General features: G+C 33.6%; 1 protein-coding gene across 1 annotated transcript in view; it reads left to right on the top strand.

The window, feature by feature from the left end:
- Positions 1-23298, top strand: part of CSMD3 (CUB and Sushi multiple domains 3) — a 1577676-nt gene that overhangs the window by 849561 nt on the left and 704817 nt on the right. The window contains 2 exon segments of the mRNA XM_074266680.1: positions 7503-7530; positions 7532-7616. Of these exon segments, the coding sequence (XP_074122781.1) occupies positions 7503-7530; positions 7532-7616 (113 nt within the window).

Consider the following 23298-nt stretch of genomic DNA (forward strand, 5'->3'; position numbering starts at 1 on the left):
TATATCATAGAATGACATGTATAAATCAATCCAGATATAAAATTATAAGAAAAAAAGAACACTGAATATATTTCAGGATAAAGCAAAAGGCCAAATATTTGCATAACTGAAATAATTAACAGAACGGAATAATGGGCTGTAGTTGTTCTGTCTAGTAGAGCTGTCCATATGCTTAGGGCTGAATGTAAATATGTATAAGGATAAAGAAAATCAGGCATTAGGCCTAACAGAAATTTAATATATGTTGTCCTTCTTTTGGCAAGTTCTCCTCTCTTCACAAACTTTACCCTCCCCACTTCCAATCTATTCCATCTGATAGAAGGATTTATATATGAAGATTTTGAGTTTGTTTTTTGAAAATTTCTGTTTTTATATCTTAAAATATAGACGTAATCAAGAGTACAAAAGGTTATTTGTAATGTCTAGACTAGCTCTCTATAGGACCTTGGGATCAACCTGAGTCCTTGGTCTTAGAGGAGGAGTGAAGGAGGCAGGACAGCCACCATGAGGATAGTCAAAGATGGAGTCTGGAGTATGAAGTCTGGAGTCTGAAGTCTTCTCTGTGTCTGTGGCTGAGAGAGCTTTCTGTGTTGAGACTTCCTTAAATAATTCAGTACGATTACATTACTACATCAGTAGTAGTTGAATTCTTATGTTTTTTGTTTTGTTTTATTTTTGGTTTTTGCTAGAGTTCAGATAAAGACTATCCTGGGATACATCACTATCCCACTGTTATTCTTTAATATTTAATGTTGTCAATCGTATTGCAAAAGTGGATTTCTAAAAGGTTTTTTTTTTTTTTTGGTAATTGAATAAAAGTGTTGGAATAAAAGTTTATGTTTTGTAAGTTCACTGAAAGCATGTTGGCAAGTTAATATATAATTTAACCTGTTCCTACATGATTTTTAATGATTTTCCCAGGTCTTTATTTACCTTAAAGATTGTTCTGTACACTTTATAGATTATGAATATTTCCATGACAATATTTTGTGAACATTTTAGTCTTAAACCTTTAGAGATTGATGCTATTTTCAGTTACAGAAAATATATGAAGTATATTTTGAGATCTGTATTTTTAAAAGAACTTATCATCTGGTCATTTATGAAAGATGGTATAGTAATTATTTTAATGATTTTTCTAATGTTAATATTACTTTTATTATTTTCCTTCTTGTACATCATGGAGTTTAGAGAAAAATAAATTTGAGATGTGTCATCATCTTTCTTTAATTCTTTTCTATCTTCTGTTTAATGATATAAACATATATATACAAACCACATAGTTGAGTAAAGTATAATAATTTAAGCTCATCCTTTATATACTCATTGAAAGTATCTTTGGAATAGCTCGAGAAATAGATAAGACAACACAGTTGAAAAATACTTCATTCTCTTTCTTCATTCTACTTGATCCCCACCCCCAAGGTATCTATATTTTGAAAGCATTTCATTTCATGTGGTTTAGAGATGGTTAATATTTTATGTGGTCACAGTATTAAAATTTTTGTTCTTTAAATTATTATTAAATTAAAATTTTATGTCTAAGGGTAAGTAATTCTGTGTAAATATTTTGTTTATGATGATGTCCTGGTTTAAGTACACTTTACTCTATGAATTCTTAAGGATATTTATAGAGGTGATATAAAGATTTGTCTTTGATAATTTTATGAAGCATACTGAGCTTTTCCTGTATAATTGTTGCCACTTTTGTTTTCAAAGGTATTTGTCAGTTGTTAAAAGTTTACAACCAATTGGAGTATGTTGTATAGATTTTAAAATTATTATTTTCATGTAGATTTTATATGAATTATTAAGTCTAAGTTTCTTAAATATTACCAACTATGAATTGTGTTACTGCTTGGTCCCATATTGTTGTCACAAGTCCCTCCATATCTATATAACTCTGCCTTCTCTTCTTCTTAATTCTCCTAACATGGTTATACACTTGAGGAGCCTTTTGAGCATGCTCAATTTGCCAAACATGGAATGTATTTTGTCTCCTAACACATGGTTCCAGCTAGCCTCTCTTGATTGGCTTCATACAACTTTAAAACTAGTGAGAGTGAGCTATTTACTTTCCATCCTCTGTTCTCTTTACAGCCACTCTCATCTGTTGCATACAAAGAGTAACAGTTCACCAACAGCATAGGCTCTATGGTAGCCAATCTACAGAGCCTTCAAAGATCCCTTCAGAACATAATACACACCTGAATTACATCTGTAAACAAAGCCACATGACTCAGCCAGCTGTTCACACACTTGTTAGGATTCTTGCAGATTTTATGGGCCAGAACTTGAGACAAGGTAATGTGCTTAGTTCACACCTTTAAAGGCGTTAACACATTTAAAGGAGTTAACACCTTTACAGGAACTCATTCATTGGTTCTGTAAGGAGTTCCCACAAGCCCATGGAGTACCCAAAAGCCCATTCCCTGGGAGGATAAAAGGAGTCAACATTGAGTCTGGAAGGAGTTTGATGTGAATCAAGGGGAGAACTTCAGGGAAGCTCAAGGAGATTCAGAGACAAAGGATTCAGTGGATTTGCAAGTCCAGCAGATTCACAAGTCTAAAGGAAAAGCCTGCTCATGAACTTCCGGGAGATTCACATCTAGGATTGAATTTTGGGAAACCCACACTCTTGGAGGCAGAGTCTGATTCATTCCCACATCTACCTTTATGCTGGCTGGAGGCTTTGGATTCATAGGGAGCTAGAGACTGAAGTTGGCTGGAGATATTATGACAGGAAAAGATTCAAGACTTTGAAGGACACAATATAGGATCTGGACTTTAACTCCTGGCTGCATTTTGGAGATTACTTGTACTGGAACTAAAACTAAGGTGCCTCCCCCCAGAGAACCATCACAATCTAGAGACAACAGAACATTACATTTTGGTGCCCAACGTGGGGCAAGATCCTGATTCCAGTGGAAAAGCCTCCAATCCAGATCTCAGTGGAATAGTCTCTCTGACCCTGAAATTTGGGTGAGGAAAACAAGGAAACTTTGTTAAAGAGCTAAAGTAGAATTCCAGTGAAATGGGGCAAATCTCTAGAAAACAGCCTTCTGTTTCTGTTCAAGGAAAATGTTTAAAGAGCATTGTCAAAGTTATGAAAAGCCAAGGATTGATTATAATTTTGGAGGAGATCACTGAGCTTTAAAAACTGTGTAGGTCACATGTCCTTATTTATTTCTGGAAAAAGAATTGGATCTAGAGGAATGGAAATTAGTAGGAGAGGAATTTTGTCAATACTACAACAAAAATAGACCTAACTCAATTTCCAAAGACACACTTCAAACATACAAAATAATTCAACTGGCTTTAGGAAATTATATAAGTTATAGAATAAGGAAAAAGAAGAAGGAGTAAAAGGGGGAGGTGTCAAATTAGGTGAAAAGGATGAATCAGATAACAATGGAGTTAAGTACAATTCTGAGCAACAGGAGCATTTCCCATCTCCTTCCTCAATTAACCCTTCAGGAGTGGAGGAAGAAGGAGGAAGGGAAGGGGCAGTGACACAAACAGAATTGCCTGTGAAACAGCCTATGATAAGATTAGAAAAACTATTGGTTAAAGCTAAGAGAGAAGAACAGGATGTAAGTGATTTTATAGATGCATACCCTGTGATTAAAGAGATTGACTCTTCAGGTCAAAAAAGGAGAAGTTACACTCCTTTTAATTTAGATAAAATTAAGGATTTGAAAAAAAAGGTTACATTCTTTATGGGGCTACATCCTCTTATGTTAAGATGTTACTAGATAATTTGTCTTATGAAATCCTAACCCCAAATGATTGGAAATGCATAGCGAGGACATGTTTAGAACCTGGACAAAACTTGTTGTGGCTTTTGGAGTATCATGAATTATGTAGGATTCAAGTCAGATGCAACAGAGAAACAGGAGTTGACACACAATTCACTTTTGACCAACTAGCAGGTAAAGGTCAGTATGGAGAGAATTCAGAACAGATTTATTATCCCATAACAGTGTATGAGCAAATTTCTAAGGCTGTAATAAAAGCTTGGGTATCATTCCCTGGACAGAAAGATTGAGGGGAAGCCTTCACAAAAATAGAGCAAGGTCCCAATGAACCTTTTGTGGGTTTTGTGGGACGTTTGCAAACTACTGTAACAAGAACCATTGGAGAGAATGCAGCTACAGAAATAAGGACCAGACATTTGGCTATGGAAAATGCCAATGAGGTTTGCAAAAGAATTATATGGGGACTAGACAAAGATGCTCCTTTAGAGGAGATCATAAGACACTGTGCTACAGTGGGTACAATGCTTATTATACTCAGACTATGATGAACATGAAAAGACAGGGTCCCTCACAGCAAAGGACTTCTAGAGAAACTCATCGATGTTTTCAACTTGTAAAAGTTGGACATCTCAGAGCTCAGTGTAAATATGGAGATAAGAGTGAGAAGACAGGGTGAGAGAAGACCTAAAACTCCATGTCCAAAATGTCACAAGGGCTTCCACTGGGGCTCCAAATGTAGATTGATTCAGGGAAATGAGAGGCAGAGTCCAGCTCCAAGAACTCAATCAAAAGATAGGTGGGGCATGATGGCAGCTGAGGTTACACCCAGGGAGTCTTTAAAAGGTCAGGACTCTGATTTGATCAACCAGCAGAAAAGCAAACACATGGCAGAAAGGGATTACCTGATCAGTCAGTCAAAAAGCAATCAACAGAAATGGATTACACTTGAGGAGAATACAGGCCTTTTAGGGCAGTATGCAGTGCAAACAGCTCAAATGTAATTGCCAGATGATGAGAAGAGATTTAGAAAGTGGTAAACAGAAGGAAATTAGACAGGTTAACTGCCTGGGAGAGAGGGTTTGTTTGTATTTTTACAGACAGAGAAGGAAACAATGGAGAAGGAAACAGTTAGGTGGCAACAAGTACTTGGAGAGAGATAAGAAAGGAGAAACACCTCAAAACAAAGGAGAAGATCTAAGAAACATCTGACACTGAAAGAGCATGGCTGATAAAGAGACTATTAAAGAACTTTAAAATCAGCAGGAGTCATTGGATTACCTAACACAAAATAAGACTATTGTAGGGTTTTAAAATTTGCAGGAATTATTGGATGGACAATGGATTCCTTTTGGATTATTTCTAGGACTTATGAATATGTTCTTCATGTGTTATGTTACTATGTATTTATATAATTTATGTAATTATGTGTAATACCTCCCATATTGATGGATTCATGTATGCCTGTTTCAAGGTCATGACCACTCTATGTTCTAAATCAAAAGAAAGGGGGAAATGTTAGGATTTTTGCATATATTATGGGCCAGAACTTGAGACAAGGTAATATGTTTAATTCACACCTTTAAAAGGAGTTCACACTTTTAAAAGAGTTTACACCTTTAAAGGAGCTCACTCATTGGTTCCTTAAGGAATTCCCACAAGCCCATGGAGTACCCACAAGCCCATTTTGTGGGAGGATATAGGGAACCAACATTGAGTGGGGAAGTCAGTCTGGAGTGAGTCAAGGTGAGAACTTTAGGGAAGCTCAAGGAGATTCAGAGCCAGGGTTCAGTGGATTTGCAAGTCCAGCAGATTCACAAGTCTAAAGGAAAAGCCTGCTCATTCACTTCCCGGAGATTCACAAGTAGGATTGAATTCTGGGAAACCCACAATCCCACACTCTTGGAGGCAGATTCTGATTCATTCCCACGTCTACCTTCATGCTGGCTGGAGGCTTTGGATTCAGAGGGAGCTAGAGACTGAAGCTGGCTGGAGACATTCTGACAGGAAAAGATTCAAGAGACTTTGAAGGACACAATATAGGATCTGGATTTTAACTCCTGGCTGCATTTTGGTGATTACTGGTACTGGAACTAAAACTAAGGTGCCTCCCCAGAAGCTCCCTAAGAGATCTCCTCCCAGAGAACAATCACAATCTAGAGACAACAGAACATTACACACACTGACATGTCATTGATTGGGATCATGCTAGAATATCTTTTGGCTTTAGTCTTGAATTTTAGTTCAATTGATTATACTGATTATATCTGGAGGAAGACCAAAATTGGTTACATTTAATATGTGCAAAGCAATGTAATATTATTCCATTAAGTTATATCTATTGTTGAAGTAAAAATTTTCACCACTTTATCATAAAATCTGCAAATTGTTATCAATCTCAGTCTTAGTTTTTATGAATTATTATTATTGATTCAGAAATTAAATTAATATTTAATTTTTATAAATAACAATGTTTAATTAATAAATCAATATAAATTATTATTAATAATAACATCAAAAATAAATAATTACTTTGCTGCTAATAAAGGTTTGGGAAGGCAGAACTTGACATGGTCCATTGTTTTGTATGAGAATCATGGGGTTGTTCATTGGAAATTCTAATTCTATAATTGGTTGTTCATTAGCAATCCTAACATTTATATAATGTTTTAAAGGGTTCAAGGTTCTTTACATATATAAATTGTTAAATGATAATATTGAAAATGAGAAAATATATTTTATTTCTTTAAATATGGCTGATAGCAAATTCAATTGTAATAATAAATCATCTTCACTGAGATTTTATGATTACTTACAATATAAGTATTATGGACTCTAACTTCATAGGAAATTCTTTGTGATAACAGGGCCTTAAAGGGATTCTATTATATATTGAGCTCTTTTATTGTTGTAAAAATAATGGAAGCTGGCAAAGGATAGAAGCAATAAAAAACAAAACATTGAAGTCTGATCTCTAAAAAAATGCCTGTTCTGTGTCCCCTGGATAAGGTCCATTAGTCTCATCATGATCTAGCCCCCAACTTCTTAAAACTATGGTTTCATAATACCATATGGACTTTGTAACTGAATGTGGACGTGTGTGTGTGTGTGTGTGTGTGTGTGTGTGTGTGTGTGTGTGTGTGTAAAATTCTGATTTATTTTCAGCAAAATATTTGATTTATGTTAGCTATTCCATATATCTATATACTTAGGGGTCATAACATTTTTTTTCTCAGGGTGAAAAAGGGGTTTGCAAATGGAAAAAAAAAAGTTTTAAACTTTCATCTAGACAACTAAACAAAATGCCACATGGTCTAAAAGCTATTAATCTGCATTGGTAGAAGGAATTTTTCTCTTCTGAAAACAATCTTATACCATTGAAATTATGAGTTCAGGATCTATCTGTTCTCTAACCTCTAGATTATTTTAAGCTTGTTTATCTCTTCCAATGAAACCTAAAAAATGCAAAAAAAAAGGTCATAAAAGGGGATACAATTTACAGTTTCACAGAAATATATACTTTACTCGATAAAACATAAAATATTTATGTGATAATAATTGCTTGTATGTTATTATTTTTCAATTTTTGTACCTTTGAGTGATTTCCCTATTAACACTGTTACCAAATCAGTTATTTCTCATTTTCCAAAAAATAAGATGGATGGAAAAACCTATCTCCCACAGCAATTTAAACAGATAATTTTCTTTCATAATTTGATTATAATTTTTATGTTTCCTTTTTTCTAGGCTAACAGGAAGCTTTGTACCAGATTTAAAAAGTGAGCATGAATAGCCAGATGTGGCTGCACCTTCAGACAGATGAAAGTGTTGGATCAGTTGGATTCAAGGTGAACTACAAAGGTAATGATAAATTGCTAATGAGCAAAATACTGTTCCCACATAACTATGACAGTGATTCAAAATGAAATTTTAATTGATTTGCTACATCCCATTATTTTTATTTAAAATTAAGTATATCCTATAATAAAAAAATTCCTTTATTTATTGGAGGCATTTTTTACATTTTGTCCCTTTTATAATCTTACTTTTCTATATGCTCTGCAGTAATTTGACTTCAAAAAAAACAATCATTCATTCAAAGATAATTATTGTCAGCCAGTGATTTGGAAGAAAATGTTAAAGTTAAACTTTGAAAGAGTAAATTGCATTGTCTGTTTATGGCCTTTTTCTATAGAATCATTTAATAATGAAAAAGTCATTATGGATGTTTTTTTAATTAAGGAAAAGATTTGTATCTACTATGAAAAGATATGGAATATTGCCTATTTTTGAATAAATATTTTTATATCTATTATGTGTACAAAAAGAATCAATTAGTAAGCATTAATTAAGCTCTTACCATGTACTAAAAATTGGATCAAAAGCTGGAGATACAAAAAGAAACAAGAGACAGACCCTATCCTCAAAGAGCTCACAATCTATTAGGGGAGACGATAAGGAAACATATTTGTACAAGCAAGCTATATATAAGATAAATAGGAAACAAGAGAGGGAAAGCACTTGAATTCAGAGGGCCTGGGAAAGACTTCCTGTAGAAAATAGAACTTTCTTTTGTGAATTAAGGAAAGACAGGGACATTAGTAGACAGGGATTGAAGTGGGAGAGCATACCAAGTGTGGGGAAGTAGTCAGAGACACTGTGGAGACCTTATAGATGAGATTGTCTTGTGTCCATAATAGCAAAGAGATAAGTATCACTAGATTGAATATTACATGGAGGGGAGTATAGTGTAATAATACTGGAAAAGGGAGAGAGTCAAGAGTGAAGGGTTTTTTTATACATGAAACAGGATTTTGTAATTGATTCTGAAGGTAATTGGCAGTCCCTGAGTTTATTGAACAGAAGGGTATCGTATCATGTTCAAATTTGCAATCTAAGAAAACCCCTTCTTTGATAGCTAAATAGAGCATTGATTGGACTGGGGAAATGAAATTGAAGAATATCCATAGCATACATTACAATAAGCCCAGCAATTTGACAAGAGCCTGGACTGGAATAACAGCAGTATCAAAGAGGAAAAAGAGGACAGTTGTGAGATATTACAAAAGTAAAGTTGACAGGTCTTGACAACAGATTATACAAAGGAAATGGGAGATAGAGAAGGCTTCAAGGATGAAGGTCTGCCAGGGTGATATTGCCACTTCCAGTTATAGGGAAGATGCAAGGGTAAGGTTTAGGAGTGGAAGATAATAATTTCTGTATATAAAATATCTTACTGGACAGCTAGTTAGAGATGTCTGAAAGACAATTGCAAATGATAGATTGCAGATCAATAGAGAGGATATGGGAGGATAGGTATATTTTTAAACCATTTGCAAAGAGATGGTAAGAAATACACAGGAGGCAACAGGTTCATCAAGTAAAGTAAAATAGGAAAGAGAACAGTCCAGAACAAATTTTGTGGGAAAGCTATTGTTAGATGGTATAATCTAGACAAAGGTCTAGCAAAGGAGACTGAGAAGGAGTGGTCAGAAAAAATAGGAAGAAGTCAGAAGAGAATGTTGCTTTGGGAACATAGAGAGAAGAAATTATCAATCAGGAGAAAGTAATCAATATTCCAAGGGATTCAGAAAGGTTTGAGAAGGGAGAAATTGAGGAAAGGCAAGTGAATTTAAGAGTTCAGTGGTAACTTTGGAGACTGAAGGTTTGGTGGAATGATGAGGTAAGTAGCTGAATTGTAATGAGTTAAGAACAGATTGAGAGGAAAGACAGTTGAAGGCACCAATTGTAGATGGTCTTTTTAACATATAAACATATAAAAAGGGTAGAAAAAAATATAGCACAGTAGTCAACCTTGGTTGAAAGGATCTATTGAGGATTTTTATTTTATTTTTTTGAGAATGAGAGAACATAAGCATGTTTGTAGGCATAGATAACTAACTAATACTTGAAGGAAGATTGAAAATTAGAAATAGAATGGAAATGTTGGAGGAGAAAAATCTGTTGGAAGACAGGGTTTGGAGTAGGATTTCTTGAACAGAGAGAAGGGTTAACCTCAATAAGAAGTAAGATCACTTAAATGGTCAATGGACAATTTTCAGATGAAGAAATTAAGACCATTTCTAGATATATGGAAATATGCTTTAAATCACTATTGATCGGAAAATGTAAATTATGACAAATCTGAGGTTCTATTACACACCTTTCAGATTGACTAAGAAAATAGGAAAAGATAATCATGAATGTTGGAGTGGATGTGGGAAAACTGTGACCCTAATAAATTGTTGGTGGAGTTGTGAATTGATCCAACTATTCTGGAAAGCAATCTGGAACCATGGCAAAAGGGCTATCAAACTATGCATACCCTTTGATCCAGCAGTATCTCTACTCCACCTGTATCCTAAAGCGGTCATAAACAAGGGGAAAGGACTCACATGTGCAAACATGTTTGAATCAGCCCTTTTTGTACTGGCAAGGGACTGGAAACTGAGTGGATGTCCATTAGTTGAAGAATGGCTGAATAGGTTATGGTATATAAATGCTATGGAATATTATTGGTCAATAAGAAATGATTAGCAGGATGATCTCAGAGAGACCTGGAGAGAATTATATGAACTGGTGCTAAGTAAAGTGAGTAGAATCAAGAAAACATACACAGGTACAACAAAATTATGTGAAAATCAATTCTGATGGAAGTAACTCTTTTCAACAATGAGGTGATTCAGAATGCTTCCAATAAACTTTCAATGGAGAAAGCCATTTGCATTCAGAGAGAGGACTTCACCTTTTTTGTTGTTGGTTTACTTTTTGTTGTTGTTGTTGGTTTACTTTTTGTTTTCTTTCTCATTTTTTTTCCTTTTTGATCTGATTTTTCTTGTGAAGCATGATAATTGTGGGAATATGTATAGAAGAATTGCACATGTTTAACATATATTGGATTACTTGCTTTATTAGGGTGGGGGCAGGGGGAAAGGAGGGAAAGAAATTGGAACACATAATTTTACAAGGATGAATGTTGAAAACTATCTTTGCATATATTTTGAAAATAAAAAAAACCTATTATTTTTTAAAGTATAATGTCACTTTATTATGGAGACTGAAATGAAGCAGAGATTATAAAAAGACAGAGAAGTTATTTGATTTATTTGTTCCTAGAAATGTGAGTGTTAGGAAACATGGTATTAAGTGCACCAAAATGAACAAGAACCATGTTGAAGAAATCTGAATGAAGGGAGATGAAGCAAAGGGGAGAAAAGGGCGTTCATTGCAAATGTTCACTTTTTCTGTAAAATATAAGGCAATGATTTCTACTGAGAATAGAAAAAAAAGAGGAGCCATGTTAGACTTGAAAAAGCAATGAAAAGGTGGGAAGTCAGAGCTATAGAAAATCAGTGTAAGAGAGAGCAGCATAGTGAGTTCATGAGGAAGGCATAATACAATTGCCTAGTAGTGGTGAAGTTTTTATTTTAATATAAAATCATAAGCCATAAAAACCCTTTGCCATAAAATGTTAATTTTTTTTATGGATAGATATAAATTTCAGAAGGGATTCTGCAAAAGTTTTGGAGGGAAAATGATATGTATTACAGAAGTTGGATTACCAAAGGTTTACAAGTGTTTGCCTCAGTTCCTCATCCCTAAATTCAACAATGTTGAATGGCCTGTATGGGAACAATTTAAGATTATAAAAAGGCAGAGAAGATATTTGATTTATTAGTCACTAGAAATGTGAGTGTGAAGAAACATGGTATTAAGTGCATCAAAAAGAGGAAGTACCATGTTGAAAATTCCAGAAATCTGAAATGTCCAATGGTATGTCAGTTATATCATCTCATTAAAAATAGTGAGAAAGTTAATAAACATTTAGAGAAAGGCAAGATTGAAAAAAGGATTTTCATAGGAAAAATTGGGGAATTATTTTTTTTTTAATAACACTGAGTCATTGATAATAAGAAAACTCCATTTTAATCCATTGAATGACAACTACGATATTGAAAAAGCTCCAGGGACCTCTAGCTATTGCACTTCAGCTGCTCAGAGAGCCACATCAAGGGAAACAAGGAAGACTTGTTGCTCTTTGTTGCTGCCTATGGCTTTATGAAGGAATACATAGGGGCTTTGTGGCTGTCCTGAGGCAGCTAAATGTCATAATAGCTAGGGCACAAGCCTATTCAGGACCTCAGTTTCAATCAGTCCTCAGATACTTACTAGCTGTATGACCCTGAGAAAATCACTTAATCTTGTTTGCATCAGTTCCTCATCTGTAAAAAATGAACTAGAAAGATTGCTGAGTAAAGTTAGGAAGCTGCTTGAACCCTCCCTGTTTCCCTCAAAAACCACATGAAACCAAGCCTCTGAACAGAGTCTGATGGAATGAAACCATTCTCCAGTTTAAAAAAAAACAAAAACAAAAAACTGGAAAAGCTTCAAGAAAAGTCAATCTCAATGGGATGAAAGGGGTATTTAGTTCAAGTCAGATAGACTCTGGGAAAGCTGATGAGAGAGTCTTAATCATAGAAATCATCAACAAGACCTTTGGTACTGGCTCAATCCTGAGCCAGGATAGGAGAGGAGCAAATCAGGAGGACAGCTTCTAGTCTCAGCTCATAAGTCAAATTCTGGGAAACCAGACTTGTTTCCTGAACAAGAGCAGGAGAAGAGATCTACCTTAAAAGTTTAAAAAAAAAAAAAGAGGAAATACCAAAAGGAAAGGAAAAGAAATGAGCAAGAAACAGAAAAGAAGCTTGATCATAAAAAGCTACTATGATGACAGGGGAAAGCACCAGTTCAACAAGGACAGAATTTTCTGGTCAACAGAAGAAACTTCAAAGAGTGAAATAAATTGGTCTCAAGTCCAAAATGGCTTCTTGGAAGTGTTCATAAAAAGACTTTTAAAGGCAAAAAGAGGTAGAAGAAAAAATAAGAAAAAAAATGTGAGGTATGCAAGAAAGAATCAACAGGACTTCCAGTCAAGGTGGCAGAGAGGACACACGCATGGCAAGCAGCAAGAGCAGGGAAGGCAGCTCACACTGAGCAGACTGGAGAGGGGTGGGGTGTGATCTCAGCCAGCAGAAAATTTTGGGGGAGAACTTTACCATAGTGTGGTTATTTTGCCCTGGCAGCAAGCCAGTAGATCAGCAGGAAAGCTATAAACACAGGGAGTGAAGAGTATAATCCAGAAAAGCTAGGGTCTCTTGGGACCTGGCCACACCTACCCAGTACCAGGAGTGATTCAGCACGTTCTCAGTATGCTCTCAGAGAGCAGACTGCAGCTCAGTCATTGCTGTCCTGTTGCTGCCTCACTGCTACCTCCTGCAGTCAGCAGAGGAAGCTTAGCAATACCATACTACCCAAATGAGCAAAAAATTAAAGTGTGCTCTAACTATAGATAGCTTCTATATGGATAGGGAGTAGACTTCAAACCCTGAGAAGACTAAAAACATAGTGTCTTCAGATGAAGCCCAAACGAGGATATGATCTGGTTCCCAACACACAAGACCAGGGGTTCTCAAACTATGGCCCGAGGGAGATGCGGCCCACTGAGGATGTTTATGTGGTCCGCTGGGTTATGACAAATAGGCTGAGGGGTGGAGACAGAGTGTGAGTTTTTGTTTTTACTGTAGTCTGGCCCTCCAATAGTCTGAGGGACAGTGAACTGGCCCCCTATTTAAAAAGTTTGAGGACCATTGCATAAGACACTCGTAGAAGAAATTAAAAATGCTCTTACAAGAGAGCTAGAAAAAAAATGGGGAAAGGAAAGGGAAGTCTGGATAAGTCATCCTACTCATTAAAAGATACAGTGGATAAAGAAATCATCTCCCTGAAAAATTAGTGAATTGGAAAAGGTAAACAATTCCAAGGAAAATAGAATTAGTGAACTGGAAAAAGAAAAAAGCTCTCTAAAAAATAAAATTGGCTCAATGGAAAAAATTCCATAGACCAAAACAACTTACTTAAAAACTCAATTGGACAATTACAAAGAGAAATTTAAAAATAATTAAATGAGGAAAATAATTCATTAAAAATCAGAATTGAACCAATAAAAATCAGTGATTTGAGGAGCAATCAAGAATCAATTAAGCAAATCCAAAAAAAAAAAAAAAAAATGGAAAAAATGTTAAATACTTACTTGGGAAAACAATAGACTTAGAAAATAGATCTAGGAGAGATAATATGAGAATTATTGAACTTACTGAAAATAATGATGAAAAAAGTGCCTATACACTATTTTCCAGAAAATCATCAAAGAGAACTGCCTGGATGTAATAAAGCAGAAGGTAAAATAGACATTGAAATAATTTATCAATCACCTATTGAAAGAGACCCCAAAATCAAAACTCCAAGAAATATTATGGCTAAATTCCAAAACTACCAGACCAAGGAAAAAATACTACAAGCAGCTAGGGAAAAAAAACAAAACAAAACAAAAACAAAAAAAACAATTCAAATACAGAGGAGCCACAAAAAAGATTACACAGGATCTAGCAGCATTGACATTAAAGGATTGAAGGTCCTGGAATCTGATATTCTGAAAGGCTAAGGAACTTGGTAGGCAGCCAAAAATAACTTAGCCAAAATGAGCATTTTTTCCCAGGGAAAAAGATGGACATTCAATGAAATAGGTGAATTTCATCTATTTCTGATGAAAAAAAAATGGGACTAAACAAAAAGTTTGATTTCCAAATATAGGACTCAAGAGAAACATGAAAAGGTAAAAAGAAACATTGGGAACTATATTTCTGAACACATGTATAATTTGGTTTTACAGTTATATTATAAAAAGGAAACTAGAGGGAAAAGAAATTGTACCAGAAAAAGTGCGGGTACTATATCTCATGATGAGGCAAAGGAAACCTATTATATCTGAGGGAAAGAAGGGAGGGGGATGAACATAGTGTGTATCTTATTCTCATCAGAATTAGCTCAAAGAGAAAAAAAAAATTAGACATATTCAATTTACAGAGAAACTTCTGCCTCATTGAAATGTGGGAGGGGAAAAGTGAAAATACAAGGAGTAAGCTAAGCAGAAGGGAATATAGAAAGTGTGAGGAAAGGGGGTAAGAAAAGGGGAGGAACTCTAAGGTGGGGAGAGAAATCCTAAAAAGGGAGAGCTGTGAGAGCAAGTGGTACTCACAAGTTCAATACTGGGGAGGGGAAGAAGGGGGGAAGGAAAGGAGAAAAGAATAAGCAGGGTTAGCAAGTTATACAGAATTAGTAATTTTAACTATAAATGTGAATGAGGTAAACTCCCCCATAAAGAGAACTGGATAGCAGACTAGATTAAAGCCAGAATCCTACAGTATATTGTTTATAGGAAATACACTTGATGCAGGGCAATACATACAGAGTAAAAGTAAAAGCCTGGAGTAGAATCTACTATGCTTCAGGTGAAGTCAAAAAACTCTGATCACAGATCAAGCAAAAGCAAAAATTGATCTAATTAAAGAGATAAGGGTAGCATAGCTAATGAAGCAATATCAATATTAAACATATATGCACCAAGTGGTGTAGCATCTAAATTCTTAAAAGAGAAATTAAGAGAGCTGCAAGAACAAATAGACAGCAAAATTATAATAGTGGGATATTTCAACCTTGCACTCTCAGAATTATATAAATCAAACCATAAAATAAATAAGAAAGTCAAAGAGGTAAATAGAATACTAGAAAAGTTAGGTATGTTACATCTTTGAAGAAAACTAAATGGAGACAGAAATGACTACAATTTCTTCTCAGCAGTTCATGGAACCTATACAAAAATTGACCATATATTAGGATATAAAAACCTTAAATTTAAATGCAGAAAGGTAGAAATAGTAAATGCATCCTTTTCATATCATGATGAAATGAAAATTGCATTCAATAAAAGTCAGGAGAAAATACACTAAAACTAATTGGAAAGTAAATAATCTCATTCTAAAGAATTATTGGGTGAAACAGCAAATCATAGACACAATTAATAATTTCACACGAGAAAATGTCAATAATGAGACGACAAACCAAAATGTGTAAGATGCAGCCAAAGCTGTAATAAAGGAAAAATTTATATCTCTAGAGGCCTATTTGCATAAAAAAGAGAAAGAGAAGGTCAATTATTTGGGCTTGCAAATAAAAAGCTAGAAAAGGAACAAATTAAAAATCCCCAGTCAAACACTAAACTTGAAATTCTAAAAATAAAAGGAGAGTTTAATAAAATTGAAAGCAAACCCCCCCAAAAAAAATATTGAATTAATAATAAAAGTAAGAGTTGGTTTTATGAAAAAAAACCCAACAAAATAGATAAACCCTTAGTAAAACTGATTAACAAAAGGAAAGAGGAAAATCAAATTGTTAGTGTTAAAAATTAAAAATGAAGAACTTGCCACTAATGAAGAGGAAATAATTAGGAGTTACTTTGCCCAACTTTATGCCAATAAATTTGATAACTTATGAAATGGAAGAATACCATCAAAATATAGCTTGCCCCCAGATTAATAGAGGAAGAAGTAAATTAGCTAAACAGTCCCATTTTATTTTATTTTACTTTTACTTTTTAGATTGATAAGAGGTTTATTATGGGGTTTGGAAGTAAAGTTAAAGTCTAGTTAGTAAAGTTGAAGGTAGAGATAAGAGGGCACTGGAAACAGTGTTCCAATGGGTAGAGATCCTAAGCATTCCAGGCGTAAGGCTGCCATGTTTGGAACCTCTGCTAAACAGTCCCATTTTAGAAAAAGAAATATAACAAGCTATTAATCAACTTGCTAAGAAAAAATCCCCAGGAACACATGGATTTACATGTGAATTCTACCAAACATTTAAAGAACAATTAACTCCAATACTATATAAACTGTTTGAAAAAATAGGGATTGAAGGAGTACTATGAAATTCCTTTTATGACACAGACAGGGTACTGATATCTACACCAGGTAGGTTGAAAAGAGAGAGAGAAAATTATAGACAAATCTATCTAATCAATATTGATGAAAAAGTCTTAAATAAAATATTAGCAAAAAGATTACAGAAAATCATCCCCAGGATAATACACCATGACCAAGTAGGATTTATTTATACCAGAAAATACAATATTAGGTTCAATATTAGGAAAAATATTAGTTTAATCCACTATCTCACTAACAAAATTAAAAACAAAACAAAACAAAAAAAATGATCATCTCAATAGATGCAGAGAAAGCATTTGATAAAATCCAACATCTATTTCTAATAAAAATGCTTGAGAGTACAGGAATAAATGGACTGTTCCTTAAAATAGTCAAGAGCAAATATTTAAAACTATCATTAAGCAGCATTTGTAATGGGGATAAACTGGGATCATTTCCAGTAAGATCAGGAATGAAATAAATTTGCCCACTATCACCATTACTATTCAATATTGTATTAGAAATGCTAGCTTTGGCAATAAGAGTAAAGATAGAGATTAAAAGAATTAGAGTAAGTAACAAGGAAACCAAATTATCACTCTTTGCAGATGATATGATCGGTATACTTAGAGAACCCCAGAAATTCTACTAAAAACTATTAAAAATAATTTACACCTTTAGCAAAGTTGCAGGATACAAAATAAATCCACAAAAATCCTTAGCATTTTTATACAACACCAACAAAATCCAAAGCAAGAGATACAAAGAGAAATTCCATTCAAAATAACTTTTGGTAGCATGAAATATTTGTGAATCTATCTACCAAAACAAAGTCAGGAAGTATATGAGCAAAATTATAAAACTCTTTCCACACAAATAAAGTCAGATTTAAACAACTGGAAAAATATTAAATGCTCTTGGATAGGCTGAGTGAATATAATAAGGATCACAATACTACCTAAACTAATATATTTATTTAGTGCTATGCCAAACAGACTCCCAAGAAACTATTTGACTTAGAAAAGATAACAATATTCACATGGAAGAACAAAAGGTCAAGAATTTCAAGGGAACTAATTAAAAAAAAAAAAAAAAAAACTCAAATGAAGGTGACCTAGCTGTACCTGATCTAAAACTGTATTATAAAGCAATGGTCACCAAAACCATTTGGTACTTACAGGTTAAACTCTTTCCATCCCTAGATGGCAAAGAAATATCTGTAACACTTGAGACCTATATCTGTCACTGGGACAGACAGAGGTTCCATCACGTGGACTAAGGTTGTGGTTATGAATGGATTCTGATGTGATTACATGAAAGAAAAAATCATTAAAGGGTGGGAAAAGATTTGTACTGGAAAAAGGAAAGGAGAGGTGTAATGGGATAATTGGTTCATATGAAGAGGTACAAAAGACCTATTACAATAGAGTGTAAAAAGGGAGGGTGATAAGCATTTTCTGAATGATCTCATCAGTTTTGTCTCTAAGAAAGATTACCCTTTATCATTCAGTTGCATATAGAATTTTATCTAACCAGATTAAGAGGTAAGAAGAGAAAGAGGAAAAGAAAAGAGAGGGATAAGATAGAAGGGAGGGCAGAAACACTAGAGAAAAAGATGGGAAAGGGGGAGGGGTGATAGGAGAAAAAGGAGTGGGTGGAGTGGTTTAAAAAAAAGCACAGGACTGAGTACAGAGTGGAAAGAAAGAACTAAAATGTATACAGGGAGAAAATAGGATGGAGGGAATTATAGAACTGGTAATCATGCAAGTGTGAATGTGAATGAGATGGGAACCCCTTCCCCCCCAAATGGAAGCAAATAGCAGAATAGATTAAAAAAACAGAATCCTAAAAAAAATGACCTGGAGAAATAAATGTCAAACTGCTTCATTTATCTTTGCCAAGAAAAATCCATATGAAGTTATAAAGAGTTAGACACAATTGAAACAATTCCACAAAAATTTAAAAATAAATCATATCTTAGTTAGAAGAACTATATTCTTGTGAGTTGCATTATGATTGCTCAGCAGAGGATCTGGAGAATGAATAAGTGACTTGTAGAGCTCAAAGACAGTCAATTTCATAACCTTATCAGGTGTTTGGGTTAAAGATAACTAATTTGTAATACTTTCTAAAAACTCTTTTAAGGGAAGTGATTAATTAAAGAGCTTATGGAGTTTGCCTTCAAGTAACAAAACAAGATTTCCTCAACCAGAGAATGAAGGAGGATCAACAATTAGGCAGTAAGTAGAGAAGCAACTTCAAGTTGTACATCTGTTTCTGAATTAAACAAAAACTCTGAAGCCTGAAATGTAACATCCAGATTCTGATAGCAGGTTCCATTATGTCCACTCTTTCCCATAACCATTGGGTCCACTTTTGAGAAAGTATGATGTAATTTGATAAACACATATACACACACTTAAACTCAGATAATATATAGATAGATGGTTGTTTAGTCATTTGATTGTGACGTCATTTGAGTGTTCTTGTAAAAGATACTGGAAGTCCAGCTCACTTTAAAGATGAGGAAACTGAGGTAAACAAGGTCAAGTGATTTGTAAACAAGGTCAAGTGATTTGTCCAAGGCCATACAACTAGTAAATACTTGAGGTGTGATTGGCACTCAGAGTCTTCATGACTACAGATTCACCACACTACCAGCTGTGCCTACCAGCTGTTCAGATATATGTATACATATACATAAATGTATATACGATATATGTCATTATATACATGTGTATATCTAGACATTACTATTTCTTTTGCTTTATTGTTAAATAAATTATTTATAAGTTCTTATACATTCAAAAATATCATTTCAGCTTGCTGATTTTATAGATATAAATCATGTTAATTCAGGACTTAAGTGAGAATGAATGAGTAGATAAAGTATATTTCCCTTCAACTGTGTTAGCCCTAGAACCTTGAAAGAACTTAAATGTAACTGTAGTAATTGTTGTTTATCTCTTGAGAATTAGAGTTTTTAATTTGAGAACAAGTTGGAAGAGTGAGAAAAAGCCAGAGAGTTGTAATGTCTTTTACACAACAAGGTGAGAAATACAAAGTCCCAGTTCCTGTGTAGATGTTGAGTGTAAATTCCTAGATCCTTATATCATTTGGAAGTCATTAGAATGTATCATAGACCACATATGCCTTATTACATATAACATAAGGGAATTAAATGTATTAAAAAACATAATGTTTGTATTCAAAGAGTAGACAGCTGCTCATAGAATCTAGATAATTAAACAACTAAAATACAAAGAAATAAATGTCTTATTGTAGGATAGATACTTATACTCTATGCTATCTTTGATGAATGTTCCAACCTCTCTATATTGTAGAATATTTCTGAAATTTGTTGGAGTTGAAACATTGATGATTCTTCTGCCAACCTAGTGACATAGAAAATCTTATCCTCAAATACCAAAAATACCAACTTACCTCTACTTAAATTATATTTATTTTTTTCTATTGTTCAGTTGTGTTCAGAACAGCTTGTGTTCTGTTTGTATAATTTTTCAGAAGGATCATTAACATGAGATAAGGAGGCTTTGGGATAGGACTTTGATGCATCAAAGATCTTTGCCTCATTAGATTAACATTACTGATAAGGAACCATCATAAATGCCCTGGCCTTGTTATTCCTTTTTTCTTAGTCCTAAGAACATTTAGAAAACCATTCCTCATTATAAGACACATTATTAGATCATGAGGAGATTGATCCCCAAAAGTTGATTTTTCATTTACTAACTTTTACATGCTTTTTTTGTTTTTTTTGTTTTAGAAATTTGAAAGAAGTCAAGGACACTGAGTAGGTTTTTTTTTGATGATAACTTAAGATCTTTTAATTTGGGAAGATGACAAAAAACTAGTTATAATTCCTTCAGAGTGCATTTCTTCAATCACAAAGTTATAGTTTAAAGTAAACATTGAGGAGTAATTCTTGAGAATTAATTAATTCCTAGATGAAATGTCACTTTTCAAAGTCTTTCTCAAAGTCTTGAACCTAAGCTCAGGGACTCTTCATCTTTTTGTGATGTTCCAGCTGTAACATAATTGAAATATGTGATTAATGTTCTTAGGACATTAATCACATATTTCAATTATGTTATAGCTGGAGAATGTGTAAAGACCACCTAGCACCAATTTCCTTTTTATGAGTGAATAAAATAAAAATCAGGGAGCTTAAATAGTTTGTCTAAGGTCACATAACTAGTGATTGTCAGAACTGGAAACAGAACCCAAGTTTATTGACTTCTAGTCCACTACTGTTTTCATGATACTTTCATCATAATGTACCTAAAGGATGGCATAAACATTAACAGCCAGTGAATCTATCTGTAGAAATATGTTCACATTTTAGTTCCTAACTATTAATTTCTACTCCATCTATGTTATCAGAGACAAAAATATTCCTAACTGTTCCAGGTAGAAATTCAGTTTTTTTATAGACAATTATCAGTAAGGAAAGAAAATGTTATTCCTGCTCTTTGTCTGAACTCTATTTGTACCATGTGCCAATTTCCTATATCCAATTTCTTCTACAATTATTATTATTATTATTATTATTATTATTATATTATTAATATTATAACAAAGCATAACAAGACTATGAAGACTATGTACCCAATTTGTTGTAATTTAGATTGAAATCTGACCTGATCCAGATCCATTGATTTAATTTGAATTGGAAACAGCTGGTAACAACCCATGTATACATATACAATTTTCACTGAAATCATATTGAGATGTTGAGATGTTAGGAATTTATACACAAAAGGAACCTATTAGAAATACAAATGATAAAATTTCTTACAAAACATGTAAATCTTAATAAATTCATGAAAAACAAACTCGTGATTTAAAAAATGGAAATGTGAAAGAGCATCTGAAATTAATATTGCCTCATATATTCAGCTCTTGTGCTAATGACAATAATTCCTTTTTTTAATTAACAACTAGGTAATGAAGCTGTGCCAACTTCTCTCATTCACACTAATCCATTTAGATGAATATAATAAAAGGTTCCTCTTTCAGTCCCCCAAACACTGACTCTTTATATGTTTATAGACTTTGGTCTGAAGACAGAGAGAGTGAATTCATGATTCTGTCAAAGTGATGGAACGCCCACGTCTTGTGTTTGTCACTTGCTCCAAAGATTGGGTACTATATTAATCTTCAGAGGAATAGATTCTTTAGTGCAAGTAGAGATTTAGGTAACTGACAATGGAAAAATAGCTTGCCTAAGTTATAGTTTGATCTTCATTTTTTATTGCATCTCATACCTGGTAAATAAAAAATTGGCTGGGGAAAACAAGCTAAGAAAATCTAAAAAACTTTTTGTGGGTGTTCCAAATTTCTACTTTTCTTTTTTCTACTCTAAATGGCTGAATGAGTTTGGCATCTTTGTATTCCTCTTGGCTTTATTATTATTTTCATCTTTTGAAGGTTACCTGTCAAAAACCTCTAACTGCTCAAACTTAAGAAACTATATTAATCAATGACAATGTTTCAACAAAGAATGAAATTGTTGAAGCTGCTATGCTTGTGGAACTATTTGACATGTCAGTACAGTTACACAGCATTAATATAGATCCTTATTATTAGAGTCCAGTGAGTAAATGGAAAATTCCATAATAACATTAACTAACATTTTCCCTCTTTTCTTTAATTTCAGGTATTAATTTGGGAAAATATTTTATTTTGCTCTTTTGCTTTTTATATCTGTCTTTTGTTTTTAAATGGAAAAAAACTACACAGAAAACTTAGCAATTCAACTATAGAATGATAACTATGAAGGACAATTTTTTTTTATCATTACTTTTTATAGCTACTTTGTTCTAATTATTTGTCATGCAAAAGCAGCATGATGAAATGAATTAAGGGCTAGATAGAGTCAGGAAGACCTGAATTCAAATACTGCCTTTGATATTTAGTAGTCCAATCTGGCCAAGACATCTCAGTTATTTTTGCTTCAGTGAAATTTCTAAAATTTATTTATTAAATCATGTATGTTGATGAAATAAGTTCCAACGATAGGGAATCTCACATTAAAGATAAAATATTTTCATTGAAAAACTAATGGGTGAAAACACTATGTAGTATCTTTAGATAGCACAAAAAAGTCCATGCTATATAATCCATCCATTAATCAATAAACATGTATCAGTGCACAGCATAAGACCTACAACATTGTACACATTTAATTTGATCTGTCTATCTTTGTATTTGTAATCTATTTGTCTGTCATTTCTCCTCTCTGTGTATGTATCAAGTGTTTAATATGCCCTAGGCACTGAGGATGCAAATACAATGAGAGACAGCAAAAGGCTAGTATTAGATTCAAATCTGACTAAAATGGGAAAGAAAAAAAACAAACACAAAAAAAAAAAAAAAAACAAGATATCACTATGAGAAAAATTTCAAAGCAATGGGAAAATCATCACTGGAAATAATAGTAATAAAGATTTTTACTTCAGTTATTTCTCAATTATTTTTCAGATATTACTCAAATATATTTTCCAAATATATATAGTTAAGCTTGCTATCATTGTACTTCAAAATTAAAGAATACATGTACATTATTATGAGAGATTATTTTCTCCCTTTGGAATGTTAGTGATTGGTAGACAAAATAAAGAACTGAGAAATGGTATGTTTGTGTGTGTGTTTAAAAAAAATTAAATGAGTCTATGCTTATGAGTCTATGCACATTTTATGATGAA

Source organism: Sminthopsis crassicaudata, chromosome 1 (genome assembly GCF_048593235.1).
Source record: "Sminthopsis crassicaudata isolate SCR6 chromosome 1, ASM4859323v1, whole genome shotgun sequence".
Lineage (NCBI taxonomy): Eukaryota > Metazoa > Chordata > Mammalia > Dasyuromorphia > Dasyuridae > Sminthopsis > Sminthopsis crassicaudata.